At 48.3% G+C, this 18310-nt stretch overlaps 1 protein-coding gene across 1 annotated transcript; it reads left to right on the top strand.

The window, feature by feature from the left end:
* The first annotated feature begins 14603 nt into the window (after positions 1-14603).
* On the top strand, positions 14604-16337 carry LOC144118799 (uncharacterized). Its single transcript, XM_077651618.1, has 3 exons — positions 14604-14749; positions 14837-15076; positions 15247-16337. Exon 3 carries the CDS (start codon positions 15267-15269, stop codon positions 16305-16307), a length of 1041 nt encoding a protein of 346 aa, XP_077507744.1. The 5' UTR covers positions 14604-14749; positions 14837-15076; positions 15247-15266; the 3' UTR covers positions 16308-16337.
* Positions 16338-18310: the final 1973 nt, after the last annotated feature.

Genomic DNA, 18310 nt, shown 5'->3' with positions numbered 1-18310 from the left:
GAAGTGAAACGCTTAAAGTGCGAACGAAAGTGAGAGGCGTGGTGTCGTAAGCGGTGGATAGCGTACCACGGCCGGCACACTTTTTGGCTTTTCAGAGGATAAGCCAGCAAATAAGCGACAGCAGGGCGCTCTCCTTCGAATGCCGATGTGGCGGCGACTTCCCTGCTTCTGCTATTCACGGCAAGGAAGGGTGCTGTGTTCTCTTTCCTGACAAACTATAACGGTTCAACAGAACAACTAAGCTTGTGCTGGAAGAGTAGGAGCCGCATTGTAGGCGCCGGTGGCATTATTTTACCCCTATTCATGTGGGGGGGGGGGGGGGGGGGGGGGGCTTGGCTCTTGCCCGTGGCTATTGTCCGTCTACTCTGCCGGAGATGGACCGGAGCGAGTAACTCCTACCGGGTAGACGGACAAGAGAGAAGGCAGTAAGTGCTGCCGTTTCGAGAACAAACTAGTTTTTGTTGGTTTGTTGTTAGCGTTTGTACTTTCCTGCCATCCTTGCACATTCGCTCCTGGATGGTCTAAACACAAAACACTTCCTGCTGTGCATGCAAGAAATCCAGAGAATCATGGCTATATTCGCACTCCCGCATATGATGCAGCCTTTGACCAGTTTAGAGCCCTCGGGGTTTTGTCCTGACTTGTACCGTGTGGCTGGTAATGCCATTCCCAGTTTTCCAAATCTCCTGAAGGTAACATTTCCAGTCCTGCCCCTTCCAAAGGGGTCGGCATTCCACGAACGCTGCAGGAGCCCCACTACACGACTTAGAAACAAACACTCTGGGCTCTAAGCTTTTGACCAAGGCTGTACGTGTACTCGCGATCGTGAAGCCCGGCCGGCCCGTCCAAGACAAATTTAACCTGGCCCGGCCTGAGCACGGGTCAAAGGTCTTCAGAGGGGCCCGAGCGCGTGCACAGCTCTATGCGATACCACGGCTTGTCGCTGAGTTGTTTTCGGGGTCTTGAGGGTGAAGCAGAGCCTGAACATTATTGTGCGAGCGGCACCGACTTGACTACCTTATGTATTTTTCAAATAGTATACAAAGCTCTCCCCTGTCCTTTCTTGCTATCGCTTCCCTCTATACTTCTCACTATTCTTTCCCTTTTACTTCCGCTGGCTGCTGCTCGGGTGCTTAAGATATGAGATAGCAATTGCCGCGGCCGGCAACAATTCTTTCCTTCCGTTCCTTCATTTATTTTTAAATAAACACCACTACTTGTGCTACTACTACTAGGGTGAATGTTTTTCGTTGCAGCAGCTCGCTTCGCACGTTTCGCTGCGTTGCGATGTCTCGCATCGCGTACTTCATCGGCAGCGAACTTCCGCCTCCGGCCGTGCTTTGCTGCCTCGCCTGTCGATGGACGATGTAGGCGCCATAGCGCCGTAACCTCACTCATCGAAAGTTGAAAGGAGATAGACAACAATGTGGCACCTGTAAAGCTCAGTACGTGGGGCAGACAGTTACACCGTTCATAATTCGCATCAACAACCAAATATCACATGTGCGGATACCCCCCAGCCAAATCTCCCACTTTCAAAACACATCAACAACCTTGGGCACCCATTCGATAACTTTACAGCTATTGTACTCCAATCGAGGTTCAAAACAAATTATGACCACGAGAGCTGTGAATCGTACCTGATTCACAAATTTAACACAGTCTCGAGCGGCATTAACGAAACAGTAGGCCGGCTGTCATGCTTACACACTCAATAGATATAACAAATAATTATCCCAGACTCATAGAACGGGCGGCAGCATGCATAACAAGCATAGCTTCCGACGTGTTTCCCTTTTTTTTCACTTGCATTGCCACACAATTACTGCTATTTTCTTTCCCCTTTTTTATTATTATTCTAATATTGTATTATCGCGCATTGTATTATACTGTCACCCATTTGCTGTTATCCCCCCCCCCCCCTCATTTTTTTGCTGTCATGTCGGTCTTCGCTATCGAGTTTCAGCGTCTTCAAAGGGACACTTCCCTCCACCTCACAGGAAATTAGACACCCCAGATGCCGTCCCTTGGCGGCAGATACAGACGAACACAGTTCCAAACCTAAATAGACTACATCTCATACACCCTACATTATACTCCGACACCTGTCCCTGGTGCCAGGCCCGGCCTACACTCTTCCACATTTCCTAGGGATGAAGGGCCAAACCCAGCGCTCTACATCACGGCCGGTCTGGAGAGGAGCGCGCGCTTTTCTTCTCACGGCCCTCGCAAAGGGGTCTGTTTCCACCTCCCGCCGCACCTCGGTGGTGTCGCCACTGCCCCACCGCTCCGCCGCTGCTATGGCCGTTCACGCGGAAGGAGAACGCGCGCTGGCTCCTAGTTCGGCCCGCGTCAGTGGTAACCGTCAAGCCTTTATACAATTTACCTCTTACGCTCTACGCTATAGTACTGCGTAGTCAGGCCCATTGCCTTGGGAGAAATCTGAAACAACGGATTAACGTTTGCGCGCTCTCCCTTTTAGCCCGACTGTGTACAGTCGAATATATGCTTCGAGCACAGACGTCAGCACGTTATACCCTTATATTTGGCTAAAAAGCAAGGCTATCAGCTTACATAGTTCGTCTTCCGACAGGTCGTAATGAGTGTGTAGAATGATATGCGACGTGTAACACTTGGATGACAAGTTTCAGAGAGTAAAGGATTCTGCAGCGTAAATATAGTTCCCGAAATTTAAAGCGCAGCTGCTTTAATTTTGCACAACAACGACAGTAAGAATTCATGGTGCTCCCCAGGAAAACGCATCATGTCATTCGCGAAAGGAACGGGTACAGACGGAACCTAACCCTGCCTGCAGGAGCAGAGCATGTTGCACTACCACATGACGTACAAGATCTCCTCTGGGAAAGGCATTTTGAAGCTTGGCGGCGTCTCACGGCTGCCCGTTCCAGCCGATGACAACGCAAAAATTAAGTCAGTTGTTGACAGTAACTGTAGGCACAAACTGCCAGCAAAGCAAAATTAGTTAGGAACTGTCTCAATAATATCAGCCTTCACCAGCGAACAGACTTATCTGAGAGGCGATGACTACCAGCTGTGCAGTATTCTCCTGCATTTCTGCAGCCTCGTGATCGCTTTTGAAAAACCTCCCGAGGGCATCAACTTTCCTCACGTCATGCAGGAAACGAAGTAGCACCACAAAAAAGTTTTCCGCAACCTAACGGAGCTCCACTAATAAACCTCACTGCAATGCGCGTTATACCAGCTCGCTTAGCTTACAATGTAAAGAACTAATAATTAAGATTTTCAATACTTACATGTTCATAACAGTCCCTGAATTTAAGAGAATAGAGGGTATTGCACATTAAACTGCATATTCTGAGATATTCTTCAAAGATATTTAAACCAAATATTTTAGGCAGCTTCAGGACACGCCGCAGGTCAAATATACGTGGACAACAAAAAATGGCGCTCTTTATGGTAGCTGAAGTCAGCCATTCGACGTACATAATTTCTGAAATTCCAATACTCAGTACGAGTCAATATCTGTTGCAGCATACGCAGCTTGTACTGGCCGCTTCTGTAATTACGTTCTCGTAACGTTAGAGAGGCCAGAATGACGACAAGAAAGCTTGCGTCCAACTCGAAAACTGTTTAATGGGCGAACTCGTGTCTCAAAAAGGGCGGCGCAGCGATGAAACAAGTGCTCGAAGGTTAGAAGGACGGTCGCTCTAGGCCTTGCAAATTTAAAGGTGACAAGGAACTTGAAACATAAGACGCCTAATGTGCTTACGACAATTGTGAGCATGAAGAGAGATTTGTGCGTGGCTACAATCATTCCAGAGAAGTTTGGTGGCCTCTCGTTTCGCAAACAAAAGCTGAAAGGCCGAGTGCCATTGGCTTCGGGAAGAGAACAATGCATTACAATGCTTCTTGACACTTGCACGCACGTTAGTAGTTAGTTTCCTTTGGAGTTATCGATACAGCCCTCTCGTCTAAGAATGTTGTGACGTATACGAGGGTGAAGTAAAGTACATTCAGGACGTGCGAAGAGCGACATCGGCGTAATTATGTACTATATAATTATCTCCCAGCAATCAATTTATTTGACAGTTCGACGTTAGTGTACATGAGTCTGACTTTCAACTCTATAAGTGTCGTCTCAAGCCACCAGCTATGGCGCTATCGGATATACGGCTTACGCGTAGCAGAGAATTTTTTCCGCGACAGAGTAAATTTCTATGGGACGAGCGCAAAACTTTCGTTCTCTGAGTTTTCATTCTTGTGACCTGAGAATCAACTCGTCATTTAATCACTGACCATGAGATATACGAGAGAAAGCGATCAGATTATTTCCTTCTTTGTTTAAAACCACAAATGCTCGACATAGTCTGAGGAATGGGAGAGTGATTCCTCATTTTAAATGTTTTCATCGATCTAAGTTTGTGCTGAAGAATCAGCGCACATGTAGACAGTGTTGAAGATACGCAGCTTAAGCATCTGCATTTTGCTTTCTTTGATTTCGGTGCTGCGCTCACTATGAACCAGCGGGCTACAGCGCGCCGCCGCAGATGCAGGCGTGGAGCCAGCGATCGGGTCGTCGCGCCTCTAGCGGCGGCGGGTGGCGGAACTCCTGGAGAGAAAAATCGCATCGCTTCGGCAGCGAATGCGAAGGCCGTATGAAAGATCGCGCGCGCCCCCCTCGAGACTGGCCGTGTCTACAGATGAAAAACACGTGTTTTGAGCGGTGGCAGGCGCTGCTGACCAGTGATAACCAGGAGGACCAACGGGCCCTCACACAACAAGTCCGCGGGTCAGCTCAAGCCAGTGGAGCCCTGGAATGAGGGCCCCACCCATAAGCTCGCCCAACTCCCCTTCACCTTAGTAAAATTTTGTAGCGATAGCTACATTACGGTAGCATTTTGAGTCTTCAGCGTGGTAACGCCGCTACCCTCTGGCTGTCACGTGGTGCGGAGCAGCGGCCGGCGGCGTGGCGCCGTGCCTGATCACGTGGTTGGTCACGTGACCAAGTTCCACTCGGCCAGCTGTAGCTATCGCGTCACTCCAGGCTTAACCAGAGCCAGTGCCTCCGGAGGCACTGCCAGAGCTTAACAACCACCATTTTTTCCCCTCCTCCAGCTCCTCCTCTCTTGGCCGTGTTTCTCGCCTATGAGAGCTGCTTTTCTGGCATGGTGGTGGTGGTGTATCGTTCAGGGGTCGGATCCTATAAGGGTCCATTTCCTAGTTCACTTGGCCTGATGTGAGCATCAGACGAAATTTCAAAGCGAACATTAATAGAAATCACAAAGCAACGAACTACACACGTCGACGGGGGCGACGGAGTTTATCAAAAAACGAACAGAATAATATAAGTAAAAAATAAATACTTGAAACGGCAAATTAAATAGAAACAATTCTTAGGGCATTTAAGCCTGCTTACGTGGAGGAATGCGAAAGCATGTGTTTTGAGGAAAGGAAGGGACGCAGTAGCTCTCAGATCTCGACATCTCGGTGGACGTCTCAACTGCGCCTTAAAACAAGGAACTTAAGCTGCCTATGCGCTCGGCTACTGATCATGAGTTCCCGGGTTCGAAACCGACCGCGGCGGCTGCGTTTTTATGGAGGCAAAACGCTAAGGCGCCCGTGTGCTGTGCGATGTCAGTGCACGTTAAAGATTCCCAGGTGGTCGAATTTATTCCGGAGCCCTCCACTACAGCACCTCTTTCTTCCTTTTTTCACTCCCTCCTTTATCCCTTCCCTTAGGGCGCGGTTCAGGTGTCCGCCGATATGAGACAGGTATAGTATTTCACCATTTCCCTTCCCTACAAACCAATTATCACTATATTAAGCTGCCCATGTAATTGGCCCGAACCCCTATCGCAAGCTGGCCTTCAACTTGACTAAAACTTGTAAGCTATATGCAACAGAAATGCTGTGACACCACCCACAATGCTCTTTGACGAAAGTTGCTCAGAATTTCGCATTCGGGAACAATGCGATCATCCAGTGATGGCATCGCTGGGATTTACTCTGCACCTGCGATATCTCTTGCGCAAGTGCGCGATTGTCCGGACCCGTGCAGTATCTGTTAAGGCGCGCTCACATTAGAGGGAAAACGCGCAACGCAGAACGTTTTCCGCGCGCCGCTTCCCGCACAAGCCGGTTTTTCTCCCGCGGACAGCCTGCTGTGCCGTCCTGCAGAGCGATGGGTCCGGTACCTTTTTTTCCCGTGCCGCTGACGAGAACAGCCAATGGGCGCCGACCGTGAACCGTGACGTCGGTCCCAGCTCAGTGACCCCGTCGGCGGAGGCGGAGGCTGCGCGCGTCCGGCCGGCCGGCCGGCCGGGCACTCGGCGGCTGCTTTGCCAGCATGGACATGCTACTTGAGACGGTGCAGAAGCGACGGTGCAGAAGCAGCGAACGAACAAGTATAAGTACTTAATAGGGTGGAACTTTGGGCTTGTTGGTGCATCACTTTTGAAAAAGACAGCGCATGAGGACAGGGCGCCCGTCTCGGCTCCGGGAGGTGGATGGTTCGAAGCCCACCGCCGGGCACCCACCGGCAAAAATGGGTACAAGCGTCCCCCGGCCTGGCGCCCGGCTTTCTTTAGGGGAGTTCGCTTGGGAGAAGCTCCGTAAACCCCGCTGCGCCCCTCGCGGGCGAAGCCCCAGTCTCGGACAACCTCGCAGCCTGCTAAAGGTGGTGCCCCTTCGGCCAACGTGGCTCAAATCTCGATCACCTGCAGCAGTCTCTGCACTGTCCTGTCTTGATGCGCTATGTCTTTTTCAAAAGTATAAGTACGTTTACTGTAGCCAACAGCTCATCGCTCGAACCAGCCATCCTCGAGACAAAAAGGGCGACGGGAGGGGAGCTAGCTGACGATCAAGACGACGACGCGAGAAAGGGTGCGCTTTCCAGTCTTCTCTGGTGTCACGTGACTATCCCCTTCTCTTTCTGCTCGTTCTGGTCCTCCCTCAGCGCCTCCTCTCTCCACATTCCAAGACAACCGCAGCGAGAAAACGCGCGCAGTGTGAGCGTCATTCTGAGGAGCTGCGAGGCAGCGTCGACGTTGACGCTGTGCCGCTGCGGGAAGCTTCCCGCTAGTGTGAGCGCGCCTTTACGGGTCCAAGTTGGACTTGTTTTTGGAAATGTGGAGGAGAGTTTGAAGGATGCTTCACTCCCGCCACCGGTTGGCCCGGTATTGCACTACCTCCGGGATCGGCCTTGTCTTTAGCGCGTCTTTACTATCCTGTCTTTCTATCCCATCTTTCAACTCTCCTTCTATCTGCACGTGGTAGCGATTGTGACTCGGCTTGAGCCAGTGAGCAGGCCTGTGCACTTTCCTTTCTATCTTCCTGGCAGCAACAGCATCTCTTGAGCACCACCACCTTATCTGATACCTGATTTAATATCTGTTGTGGGTCCTTGGGCCCAAGATATTGATCTTATTTTTGGACTGACTGACTAATGTTTCTGAGAGGAAGAAGTAAAAGGAAAGACCACGGGCCGTCCTACTGGCTCAAGCCGAGCCACGCTCTCTGCCGCGTGCTAAAAGTAGGAGGGGTAAAGGATGGGAGAGCAAAGAGTGAAAGAAAAGACGCGCCGCGTTACTATGCCTCGGGCCGATCCCGGAGGCAGGGCAATACCGAGCCGACTCGTGCCAGAGTGCTTTAAGCCAAGCACTCCGGAATATTCCAAAAACGAGTTTAATATCTTAGGTCCAAGGACCCACTGCAGATATTGAATCAGGTATCAGGTATGAGACACTTATTTTTGGAATATGGCGTAGTGCTTGGCTTCAAGCACTCTGGCACGGGTCGGCCCGGTATAGCACTGCCTTCGGAATCGGCTCGGGGCATATTAGCGCGCGCCTTTTCTTTCTATATTTGCTCTCCTATCCTTTAACACTCCTACTTGCAGCACGCGGCAGCGAGCGTGGCTCGCCTTGAGCCAGTAGGCAGGCCCGTGCACTTTTTTTCAGCGACAGCAGCAGCGTCTCTTGCGCAAACCAGCGTCGCTGCTTCGGCAGATGCGGTTTTGCGCCGCGCGTCTTTTTACAACATTAATTAGTGATGACGTCATCGCTTCAGATTGTTAACTCATTTTTTATAATTACACCGACATATTTTGTTTAATATTACTATTATATGATGTGACAGCATTCTTCACCAATGCATGCAACACCAATAATTTATTACTCGTTATTATTAAGCTTTACACTCATTTCCCCTAATGCTAGCTCTTACGTCAGTACTAAGCAAAACAAGTCTGGACGGTTTTGACTGACTACACAAGGATAGTGAAACAGTTTCTGTTCGTAACACGCATACCCAAATGAAAAAAAAATGCAGCTGTGAACCGTATACCCAAGTGCACCCGGCTCACTTTACGGGCACTGCACTCGCTCCAATCAACTTCCGAACGCGATAAGATCAAATTTACCGAGTCGATTGGAGTGGTGTACCACACAGCCCAGCGATATGAGCACGTTGGAGTGTCTTTATACCGTTTTCCTTTTCAATGCGACCTGCATGCTCTTACATGCACGAGCTCCCCTGCCGAAGTCTGTCGAAGGCACACGTGGCGGGCGTCAGTTAACTGGGCCACGTCGAGAGCAGCTTTTCCCTAAACTCCCTAACATGCTCTTGGAATAGGTGGAATTAGGGAGACAAGGGAATCTAGAAGTGCGGCATTTTCTTAAATCCGCTTCCCGCCAGTTGCTTTCGCCTGCACTGTGGAAGCTGCGCTACACCATCATGGCACCCATGACATCACTTCCAACCATTGCATAGAAAAGCAGCCAGAATTACCTACTCTGTACTTTCCATGCAAATTTATTAACTGTTTTACTGTCGGCGAATCCTATCAAACAAAATACGGGGATTTATTCAGTCTATTCTTCTGAGCGTCCATCAGGCTGCGGATCCATTAAATATCGAAGGATATGGCCCGTGGCCTTTTAGCATTGGTTCAGCTTATTAATTAGGCCTCAAAGTGAAGTTTATTTCTGTTAAACATCAAATGATCAGCAGCTGTTCGAGCTTTGGAGGTGTGGTTTAAAAATCTGCAATTTTTTGATCAAACCAGAAAACATGGCAGTCATGCATTCTAATACACTGCTTCTCTAGCTGCTCGGTGGTTTTTCTACGGTTGGATAAAATGCGAAGGCATGGTCAGCAATAGTGTAGTTCCTTGGAATGACAACTTACGTGCCATCAAGATGAAGCAAGCAAAGTCGAGCCTACACTTGAGCAAAATAACATTTATTTTCTTTCAGATTAAATGCATAGAGCAGAAGCCCCATTCAGCGCAAGCTTCGCCGGTATCCGGTCACGTACGGCGTTCACTGCAATGGCGACGGCGATGCTTGCACCCGGAAGTGATGACGCTGCAATAAGTAGTAGAGCCACCACAAAGCGGCGCAGTCATCTTGAGCGGACGTTCGCATCAGCCGACGCAGGCTCGCTAATGGCGGGCACGTTGCAGCTCCACGAAAGGCGGCCGCAATCGGTCTCCGCTCCGGATGCACGGTCGCTACAGGACGGCAGTCCTTGCACGGTTCCATGACGTCAACACGCGGACACTGCAGTAATCCATGAGCAAGAGACACGAACACAAGGGGATTCAGAAAAAAACGACAAACTTCATAAACTCGTAGCGGCTTGAAATCTACATGACATCACTGAAGCAGTCGTCAAGAGGCGAAGGGGTGTTTGCTGACCATGCAAGGCAACTAACAGGGGGTGGGTGGTTGTGTGTGTGTGCGTGTGGGGGTGGAGGGGGGGGGGGGCTGCGCAAGCAATGCCGGCTTGAAACCTCGCAAGAAAATACCGTAAAGGGTGGAATAAGAGAGGAACAACGTGCGCTCATAAATGACTAGCGGTCGCATACGGTGGTCCCTTCTTGCATCATCAGTAAAGCTTCGTGCAGGGCTGTTTGCTTTTGCATGCAACCACAGGAAAAGTGTACAAGAACATGAAAGGACGCAGATCAATGCGTTCGTGTGTGCCGTTACATGTTTATGCGGCTGCCTCTGGTTCTTATACTTTGGTAAAACAATTATCTTATTAGCCGTTGTCTTTTGTGCGTAGCAACCGCATAAGTCGCTTTTAACCCCTTCAACGGCTGCCAGATCTGCGTGGGTGAGAAGTCGCATAGAAGACACACGCCATCCCCGTACAGCCAAAAGTATACACAATCAGTAATAGGCCAGAGCAAAGAGACGCCATTTTCCTATTTTTACTGACTTTGATACGAAACGTGAGGCTGGTGCGTGAAACTATAGCCCTAATACTCATTTCCTCAAACGCGTTCAAGTCGCACAAAATACGCAAATTCCGAGAAATACGTCCCAATTAAGCACGTGCAGAGAGGATGATCAGAAACGACAGAAATACACAATCAGAGGGCGACAATTTAAAACGCACAAAAGCACATCAATATATCATCGGATAGAAAAGGAAATAGCGGCAAATGGGCCCCAAAGAAGTCCCCCCAGAGAACAGCGCCGGCGTATTGTGAGGACGTCAAGGTTATGAGCCTTATACGTGACAGCCACGTGCGATGGCATACTAGAGCGAAAAAGGCTCTTTACCTGGAGACTGCGGTTTCAAGGCTTCCATTGCGGGACATTTGCCGCTGTCCTCTTAGGCATTACTTGGCTGTACACCAATAGGGAATATATGCTTGCTAATTAGCGATAAATTTCAGTACCGTCGTGTGAACAGCGCAGAAGTTAGAAACGCCTTGTAGAGACCGTTGACTGGGAGAAGCAGGAACTGTCCGGTTCGGAAAGCGTAGCGACTGGCGGTATCACCTGCACGGAATTAATTTGGAATATTTTTAAACAGCGCAACATATGCAATATTTACTCCATGCTATATATTATCCAGGCATTACAACTATTGCCAACAACTGAGATTTCGCGAAAGAAACTCAGGTGTATAAGGTCAGCTGCATTCCTCTGCACGAGTCTAACAGCACTGAGCACCTATTTGAAGCTAAGAGAGAAAGACGGATGCTTTCGGACAGGGCTTCAACGCTGTGCGACTGTACGCAAACTTCTTGAACCGCCCAGGAACTAATGAATGCTTTGCATATCTTTAATTGAAAAATACCGCAAAACATCGAACAATTAACAAAACGAAACAAATCGACTAGGTTTTGTGCGTCCGATGATCAAAAACGGGGTATTCAAATAAACGCAACGGCTCCACTAAGAGACATCATGCGGCAGCAACGGTGAGACAGGTTTTGGGTTTCATAACAATGTAAACTCAAGCGCTACATTGTACTAAGACAAATTATGGAGGTGTGAAGTTCGCAGGAGAAATTACTGATCTCGGAATATAGAAGACAAGTACACTGTACATGAAAAAACTAGCACATAAGACAATACCGCTTCCAGGTACCTTCACGGAAGACTTTTTGAAGTTGGGCCTTTGCTCTCGCAAAAATTGCATTTTCTGTGCTGAGCTTGCCATGAGACTGAACCACAAACCGTGGATTGAACGCGTTATCCTATCACTCTGTTTATTTTTTGTTGGTCGAGAAGAGCCAGAGGAGAAACTACAAGAGTGATCGAAGGAGAAGTTTTGAAGCCCCACCTACGCCTGGTGGCGACCTGTTGATGTTAACTTTAGCCGCGCCTCGTCGACACCTTTGATACTCCTTTTTTACTGTTTTATACTGTTCTTTTGCCTTTATTTATATACCTTCTTATACGTCCTGTTAACGAAAAGTGAAGAAAGCCTGGTGCAAGCAGAAATCTCCAGGATCTAATAATTATTTCATGGCCTCACGTCCATCGCACACGTGTGCAGGCCAATCACGCCATGTATTGTTCCGGGCGCATACGCCGACGCTGGGTGATTACATCACTTGTGGACGGAGGTCTGCGCAGTGTTAGGTTAACTGCTGTTTCCATGCTTCCTGCAGCGCTGCGACGGGAACAGAAGCAGAACTGCGGTCACATTGAGCCGAAGTCTGCGCCCTCTGGATAGAACACGCCAAGACGCCGTCAGCTTGTAGCTCTTCGTCGCGACCGAAGACGGCGGTTCTGCAAAATCCCGCTGACAAGCGTCTCAGCCTAAAAACAAGCCTGTCCTTCTAGCTGGGCTTGCTCGCATGACTGTCTAATTAATCAGGATAAACTATAATGTTATGATTAATTAATCATCGTGATAATTGATTCGGCACTTAAAAGGCCCTGCTGGTATAGTGGGCCTGAAGGGTGGGAGCAGTACATAAGAAATAGCAGTGGCATATTGTCAATAAAAAAAAGACAAACACACAGCTACATCGTAAATGAAAAGAGAGTTGTCATTAAAAGAAACAAGCAACAAGTCATGCAATAATATAAAGCATTATGGGTTCTTTAAATCTTATAGGAGCACCCTCACTGGGAACTAGGTACGCGTTCAGAATAGTAATCGCGTGAAATCCCGAAGCAGCACAAGACTCGCGTCCGATCAACGGCTCGCAGGGCAGAGCGGTTGGCTGGGGTAGGGTGCCTCGATGCGCGAGCCTAACTCCTCCGCTACGTGGAGGGTGGGGACAACCGCGTCTTCTGCTACGGCGTCTCACATAATTGTGCCCAAGCTATTCATCGCGCTTCGTGAGCGCGTACTGGGGCCGAACGCGCTTCCTTGAAAGTGAGCTGCTTTGCTCACGGAGCGACACGTATCAATATAAAAAGAAGGCGTATGACTCAAATGATAGCATTCCATGCTTGTGGCCAAGTCAAGGACCTCTGTGGCTGCCTATTTTAAGACAGTTATTCTTCGGCAGCACACACTGAAGCACACAAACACACAAACGATGCTGGAGAGCGGTATTTGGAGCATATTTGTGACATCCAATATTACACGATATTTTGCAAAACCGATTCATGTAAGATCGGCATTTATCAGGCCTCAATATAATAATTCTGGCTGTAGGAAACGAAAGGCGGAGTAACTCTGGCTCTCTTTTAGCAAGACACCTCAACCGCGCCGCGGGCGAATCAGTAGAGTAGGGAAAGAGAGAAATGCCGTAATGAAGGGCTTCAGAATAATTTCGACCACCTGGGGATTTTTAACGTTCGCTGACATTGCACACATAAAACCCCATTTTTGCGTTTTTCCTCCATTGAAACGTTGCCGCCGCAGTTGGGTTCGAACCCTGGTACTCCGGTTTAGTAGTCGAGCGCATTAAGGACTATATGGGCACCAAATTTTTGCTTGCGTGTTTTCTTCTTTCAAACGATGCCTTAGACATCCGTATACATGGGGCCCTCTGTGGTACTTGCGTACGACTGCTAAACAGTTTATAATTGAAGATCTTTTTGACGCTGTTTCAGTTTCATCGACCGAACGAATACTGTGACGTCAAGTTGATGTTTTTGTCACGTGATTCACTAGAAAAGGTAATATAATCGCTGACAGGTCATTTTTTTCAATACAGGTCTTGGAAGAAGCTGGATTAAATGTCGTAGTGAATTAAGACTACATATAAAAGCGATTATATTTCGAGTACACTTTTTATAGCGGATCACGTGACAGAAACATCAACTTGACATCGCAGCCATCATTGAGTGGATAAAACCGAAACAGCATGATAGAAGACATTCAATTATCAATTATTTAGGGGATGCAGGCAAATACCCCAATTTAATCCATGTATTATAATGTCTAATAATCTAATAATGTCTAATAAGAATAATCCCCGCAATAAAATTAGATGCCGATAGTCTCTTAACCACTGACACACTGCAGCGAGCGGCGTTGAACAGCATTTTCTTAACCGTCAAAAAAAATTTGTTCGAATCGCAGCTGTTAAAAACTTCCAATCAAACGAACAATTACAGGCTATTTAACTATCTCAATCGTCGCGTTTGCTGACTTTTCATTTTTCATTACAGCAAGCCACTTATGTGGAAATCACGGAAACAATGCGCAAAAAGTATAGTGATGATAGAAAGCTTTTCGACACTCCGTAAATGCATTACAAAAACATGCGAAAAATATGCAAGTGCTTCTCGAAAAAAAAAATTGCATAAAGTACACACAAGCTTTGTGCACACTCTCAAAATTGTGGTGTCACTTATGAGTTGACTCCAGCATACGTTTTGCTTCCGCGGCCGTTAACTTTTTTTTAAAGCTGACGCAGGTGAAAGCGTAACCTCATTTGGGCACAGGTGGAGATAAGAAGCGTCTGAACGATTGCATTGTGTACTTGGCAAGGCCTCGTGTTGAACTTTACTACTTTAGTAATGTACGTTACAACAGCCCGTAAAGCAGATTGTACAGTTAGAAGGCTTTCGGTCTATTGCGGGATTCCCTTGAAAAGTTCCTCGTACTACTTTATCATACTCATTACTTCGGCACTAGGGTAATGTAGGTTGTCGTCATTCCGGATGTATCAGCGTTTACATGGCTTGCACCGACGTCATCAACAGGAATGCTGGGATACGCGGCCGCCATATTCATGACCCACCGCCGCTCCGTGCGCACTGGAGTGGTCGCGGTAGTGCCAGCTCGTGTTGTTTTCCGCGTGTGCGTAAGCGTTGCAGTCTCAGCATGGTCAACTGCGCCGTTGTGGGCTGCTCCAATCGCAGCGACGTTATAGGGAGAAAGAAAAGGCCAACTATCGCGAGGTTTTTCTCTCTGCCGAAAGTGATCGAAAACCAGTGCGAGCGAACCAAGACTCTGAGTGCGAAGCGCCGCAGCTTGTGGTTAGCACGCATAAAACGTGCTAATTTCAACCACGAAAGCCCCAATGTGCGCGTCTGCGGTGTGCATTTCATAAAAGGTGAGCCCACTGTATGTATCTCCGTTTTATAGAAAAAAAGCCAACACGACTACGTGGAACGCTTTGATAACAGCTTTGCGTCCGCAGGAGAACCGTCCAACCTGTTCGACGAGACAAATCCAGACTGGGCCCCGTCTCTCAGTCTCGGCCACGGGACCAGGCATGCTGATTCCGCGCGGCACGATCGCAGAGCAAAAAGACTCGCTCACAAGCGACGGGCCGATGTTGAAGCGACAGCAGTGGCATCGGAGGCGTCGCCGCGTGCCTGTCCCGATTCCCCACAGCCACCCCAAGCCGAGGAAGTCAGCGCCGATGAAAATGAGACAGGTCAGTAGGCATTTTTTTTTTCATAGTAATGCATGGTCATTTGTTTTTGCTTACGATGCATTCCAAGGCCTTTGGTGCGTCGGTCCGCTTACCTAGTGCTTGTGATGCCTAGCCAGCATGCAGTTTCGCTGGCTGCCACTCTACGAGCTTATAAACTTTTTTTTATACAGGAATCGCTGTTCAAACCGACATGACCATGCAAGACATACAGGCACTGGAGCAGCATTCTGTAGTGCTGAATGAACATCTGTACACATTGCAGAAAGAGAAAGAGCAGCTCGAGGTGACTGAAGACTCACTGAAAAGTTGTGAAGCAAAGGTGCGACTGTACACTGGGATGCCAAACTGTGCTGTTTTATTTGCTGTGTTCGAAGCACTAGCAAGCTTCATTTCACACAATGTCAACAATAAGCTCACAAAATTTCAAGAATTCGTTCTGTTCATGATGAAGCTAAAAGTAAATCTGCAAAACGCTGACCTTGCATTTCGGTTCAATATTTCAGAGGCTACAGTATCGCGCATTTTCGACAAGTGGCTGCACGTGGCGTATTGCAGACTTAAAGATGAAATAATCTGGCCCACACGAGATGCTTTGCAAAAGACAATGCCACAGGCATTCTACGACTCGTTTGGTGCGAATGTAGCAGTCATCATCGATTGCTTCGAAATCAAGATAGAAAGGCCATCATCGTATCTTCCAAGATGTGAAACATGGTCCCAGTATAAAGGTAGCAATACAGCCAAGTTCCTGATTGGGATTGCTCCACAAGGTGTTGTTACATATATATCCGAAGGTTGGGGAGGCAGGGCAAGTGACAAACATATCACCGAACACTGTGGGTTTTTGGACAACTTGGTGCCTGGAGACGTTGTACTCGCAGACAGGGGTTTTAACATCAGCGAAAGCGTTGGTTTCTACTGTGCAAAGCTTCACGTGCCAGCGTTTACCAGGGGAAAGAAACAACTTTCAGCAGAAGATGTGCAGAGCACAAGAAAGCTCGCAAACGTGCGAATACACGTGGAAAGAGTAATTGGACTCATTAGGAATAAGTTTATTTTTCTGAAGTCTGTCGTGCCAATCGATTACGTTGTGTGCCGGCCAGGAGATGAAGTCGCACCACTCGACAAAATTGTAACTGTGTGTTGTGTGCTATCTAACTTGTGTGCATCAATTGTTGCTGCACCAAAGGACGCCACTGGACAGCAGGCTTCAGCCTCAGTGGATGAGTGATTGTGAATCCTGCTTCAGCATGTCTGAATAAAGCACAGGACAGCAGGCTTCGGCCTCAGTGGATAAGTGATTGTGAGTCCTGCTCCTGCATGTCTGAATAAAGCATACTCAGAATCTGCTGACGGCATTGTCATTTCTCAACGCCAGATTTCAGCGTGTCCCATATGGGCCACGTGTGTTCCAGCCTCAAGACGCACTTCCAAGGTTGAAACATGAGGCAGCTGTCCAAGTTGTGTTACAGGTTGCTTAGCCTTTGGGACCTTTGCACTCTGGACAAAACCACAGTGTAGTTTTTTGTGCTCGCTTGAGTGCCACGCATGAAAAGTGGAACCATTTGTAGTGGCAGGATGCGTTGTCGCAAGCAACCATCTTTCCAGTTTCTGGTCCACGGCAAAAACAGTAGACATCACTGGGAGAGTTTACCACTGGACCAGCATGCTGCCTGGTGAAGTAGGTGCTGAAAAGCTCGGGCAGGATTGCATGAATGAAGAATTTTCTTCCAGCAGCCAGAATTTCCTCACAAAAGTGCCTGTCTTTCTGTATTCTCTCCACGTGCAACAAATTAGGTGTCCACACCACGAAGTCACACCACTGAACATCACATACAGCCATTTGTGTCTGCACTTGGTAGAAATATCCGTGTTGTCGCCGTAGCTGGACTACACCATTGACAGTTTCCAGGCAGGAACCTGCAGTAGCCATCTCTGTAACGTCCTTTACTTCCCTGAGCGAAAATGGGCACTTAAGTTCAACAACACCCTTCCCACAGCATGCGCAACAAACAAGACCGTCTGGTGTTGCTCCAACAAACGGATATCTTGTACTCAGGTGCAGCCCCGACTTGGAGCACTTGAACATGTCGTGCTTCTCGGCTTCACTGGTTTGGTATGCCCTGAAGGCACGGGGCTCATTTTTCACTCCCCATGTGATGGCAGGCGTCTTCAACGACTGCTTTTCAGGATAGCATATCAGTTTTAGCAGTGATATGCTAGGGTTATCAATGCTTGTGTGGCACACCCTTTTCATTACAGAAGCAGTCACCCTGGCCGCTCGGTACAAAAACCAATTAGACGAGCTGCTCTGTTGCCTTGTCAAAGCTTCAACGGCCTTTACGGTCTCTTCACTTATAATTATTGATGGCATGACATCATTGGCTTTCTTAACCAAAACATCCAAATCATGCGCCAACATTTCTTCGGAGTAGAGGTTTCTCAAACGGGCATCATGCATCGGTACAGGATTTTGAAAGTGTCCATCATATCCGGGGAGGACTGAAAAAATTGAAGGAACAATGCCGGCATCCTGAATTGAGCCGTAAAGCTTGGTACGCTCCTGCTCTGAAAGTGGCGGGACATGAGCCCGCTCCTTGACTGGACCTGCCTCAAAGGAATTGCTATCAAGCTGCCGCTTTTTCCCTTTAGATGATGTGAAGTTTATGTCCTTGAGTCGCTTATATTGTACTTTTTCGACATAAGCGGGCAGCCACATATTATCCTTCTGGGTGCAACTTCTTGACATCATCAATTTGATGCCGGTCTCAACTGCAAACAAACAGGCTCCAACATGGGAGCATGCTTCCCCTGCTCCAGCCATACATGTGCAGTGCGCAGTGATCACAGCGCCATCCTTGCACAAAATCCACACTTGGAGAGGTTTGTGCCCCAGCCTCTGCGAGTGGTTCACCTGCGAAGACAACGAGAAAAAAGGTCGGCTTTACTGACCTATCGTTTCAAAATTGCTGCGGTTCAGTTGCACTTTGCCTAGGGATGTCGTTTTAGAACAAAACATTTGAGCCGTTTTTTTTTTTTCAGAGTTGCGGTGCACGAACTTGTCTGTCTGAACCTGCTCATTTGCAATGCCATTCAGACTGTGCAAAATAAAAACAAAGGAACATAATGGGAGCTGCAACTCGGTTCTTTTAATCTGTGGGAGACTGCGCTGCCCAGCTCGGACTTGGCTGTTCAACGCCGGGTCCTCGAGCGAGCCACCGAGGTCATCACGAA

Source organism: Amblyomma americanum, chromosome 2 (genome assembly GCF_052857255.1).
Source record: "Amblyomma americanum isolate KBUSLIRL-KWMA chromosome 2, ASM5285725v1, whole genome shotgun sequence".
Taxonomy (NCBI): Eukaryota; Metazoa; Arthropoda; class Arachnida; order Ixodida; family Ixodidae; genus Amblyomma; species Amblyomma americanum.
Note: the sequence above shows the minus strand (reverse complement) of the source record. Positions and strands in the feature narration are given on the sequence as shown.

What these genes read in the sequence shown, in the direction of transcription:
- LOC144118799 (XM_077651618.1), top strand. Translation starts at nt 15,267, where the DNA reads ATGACCATGCAAGACATACAGGCACTGGAGCAGCATTCTGTAGTGCTG.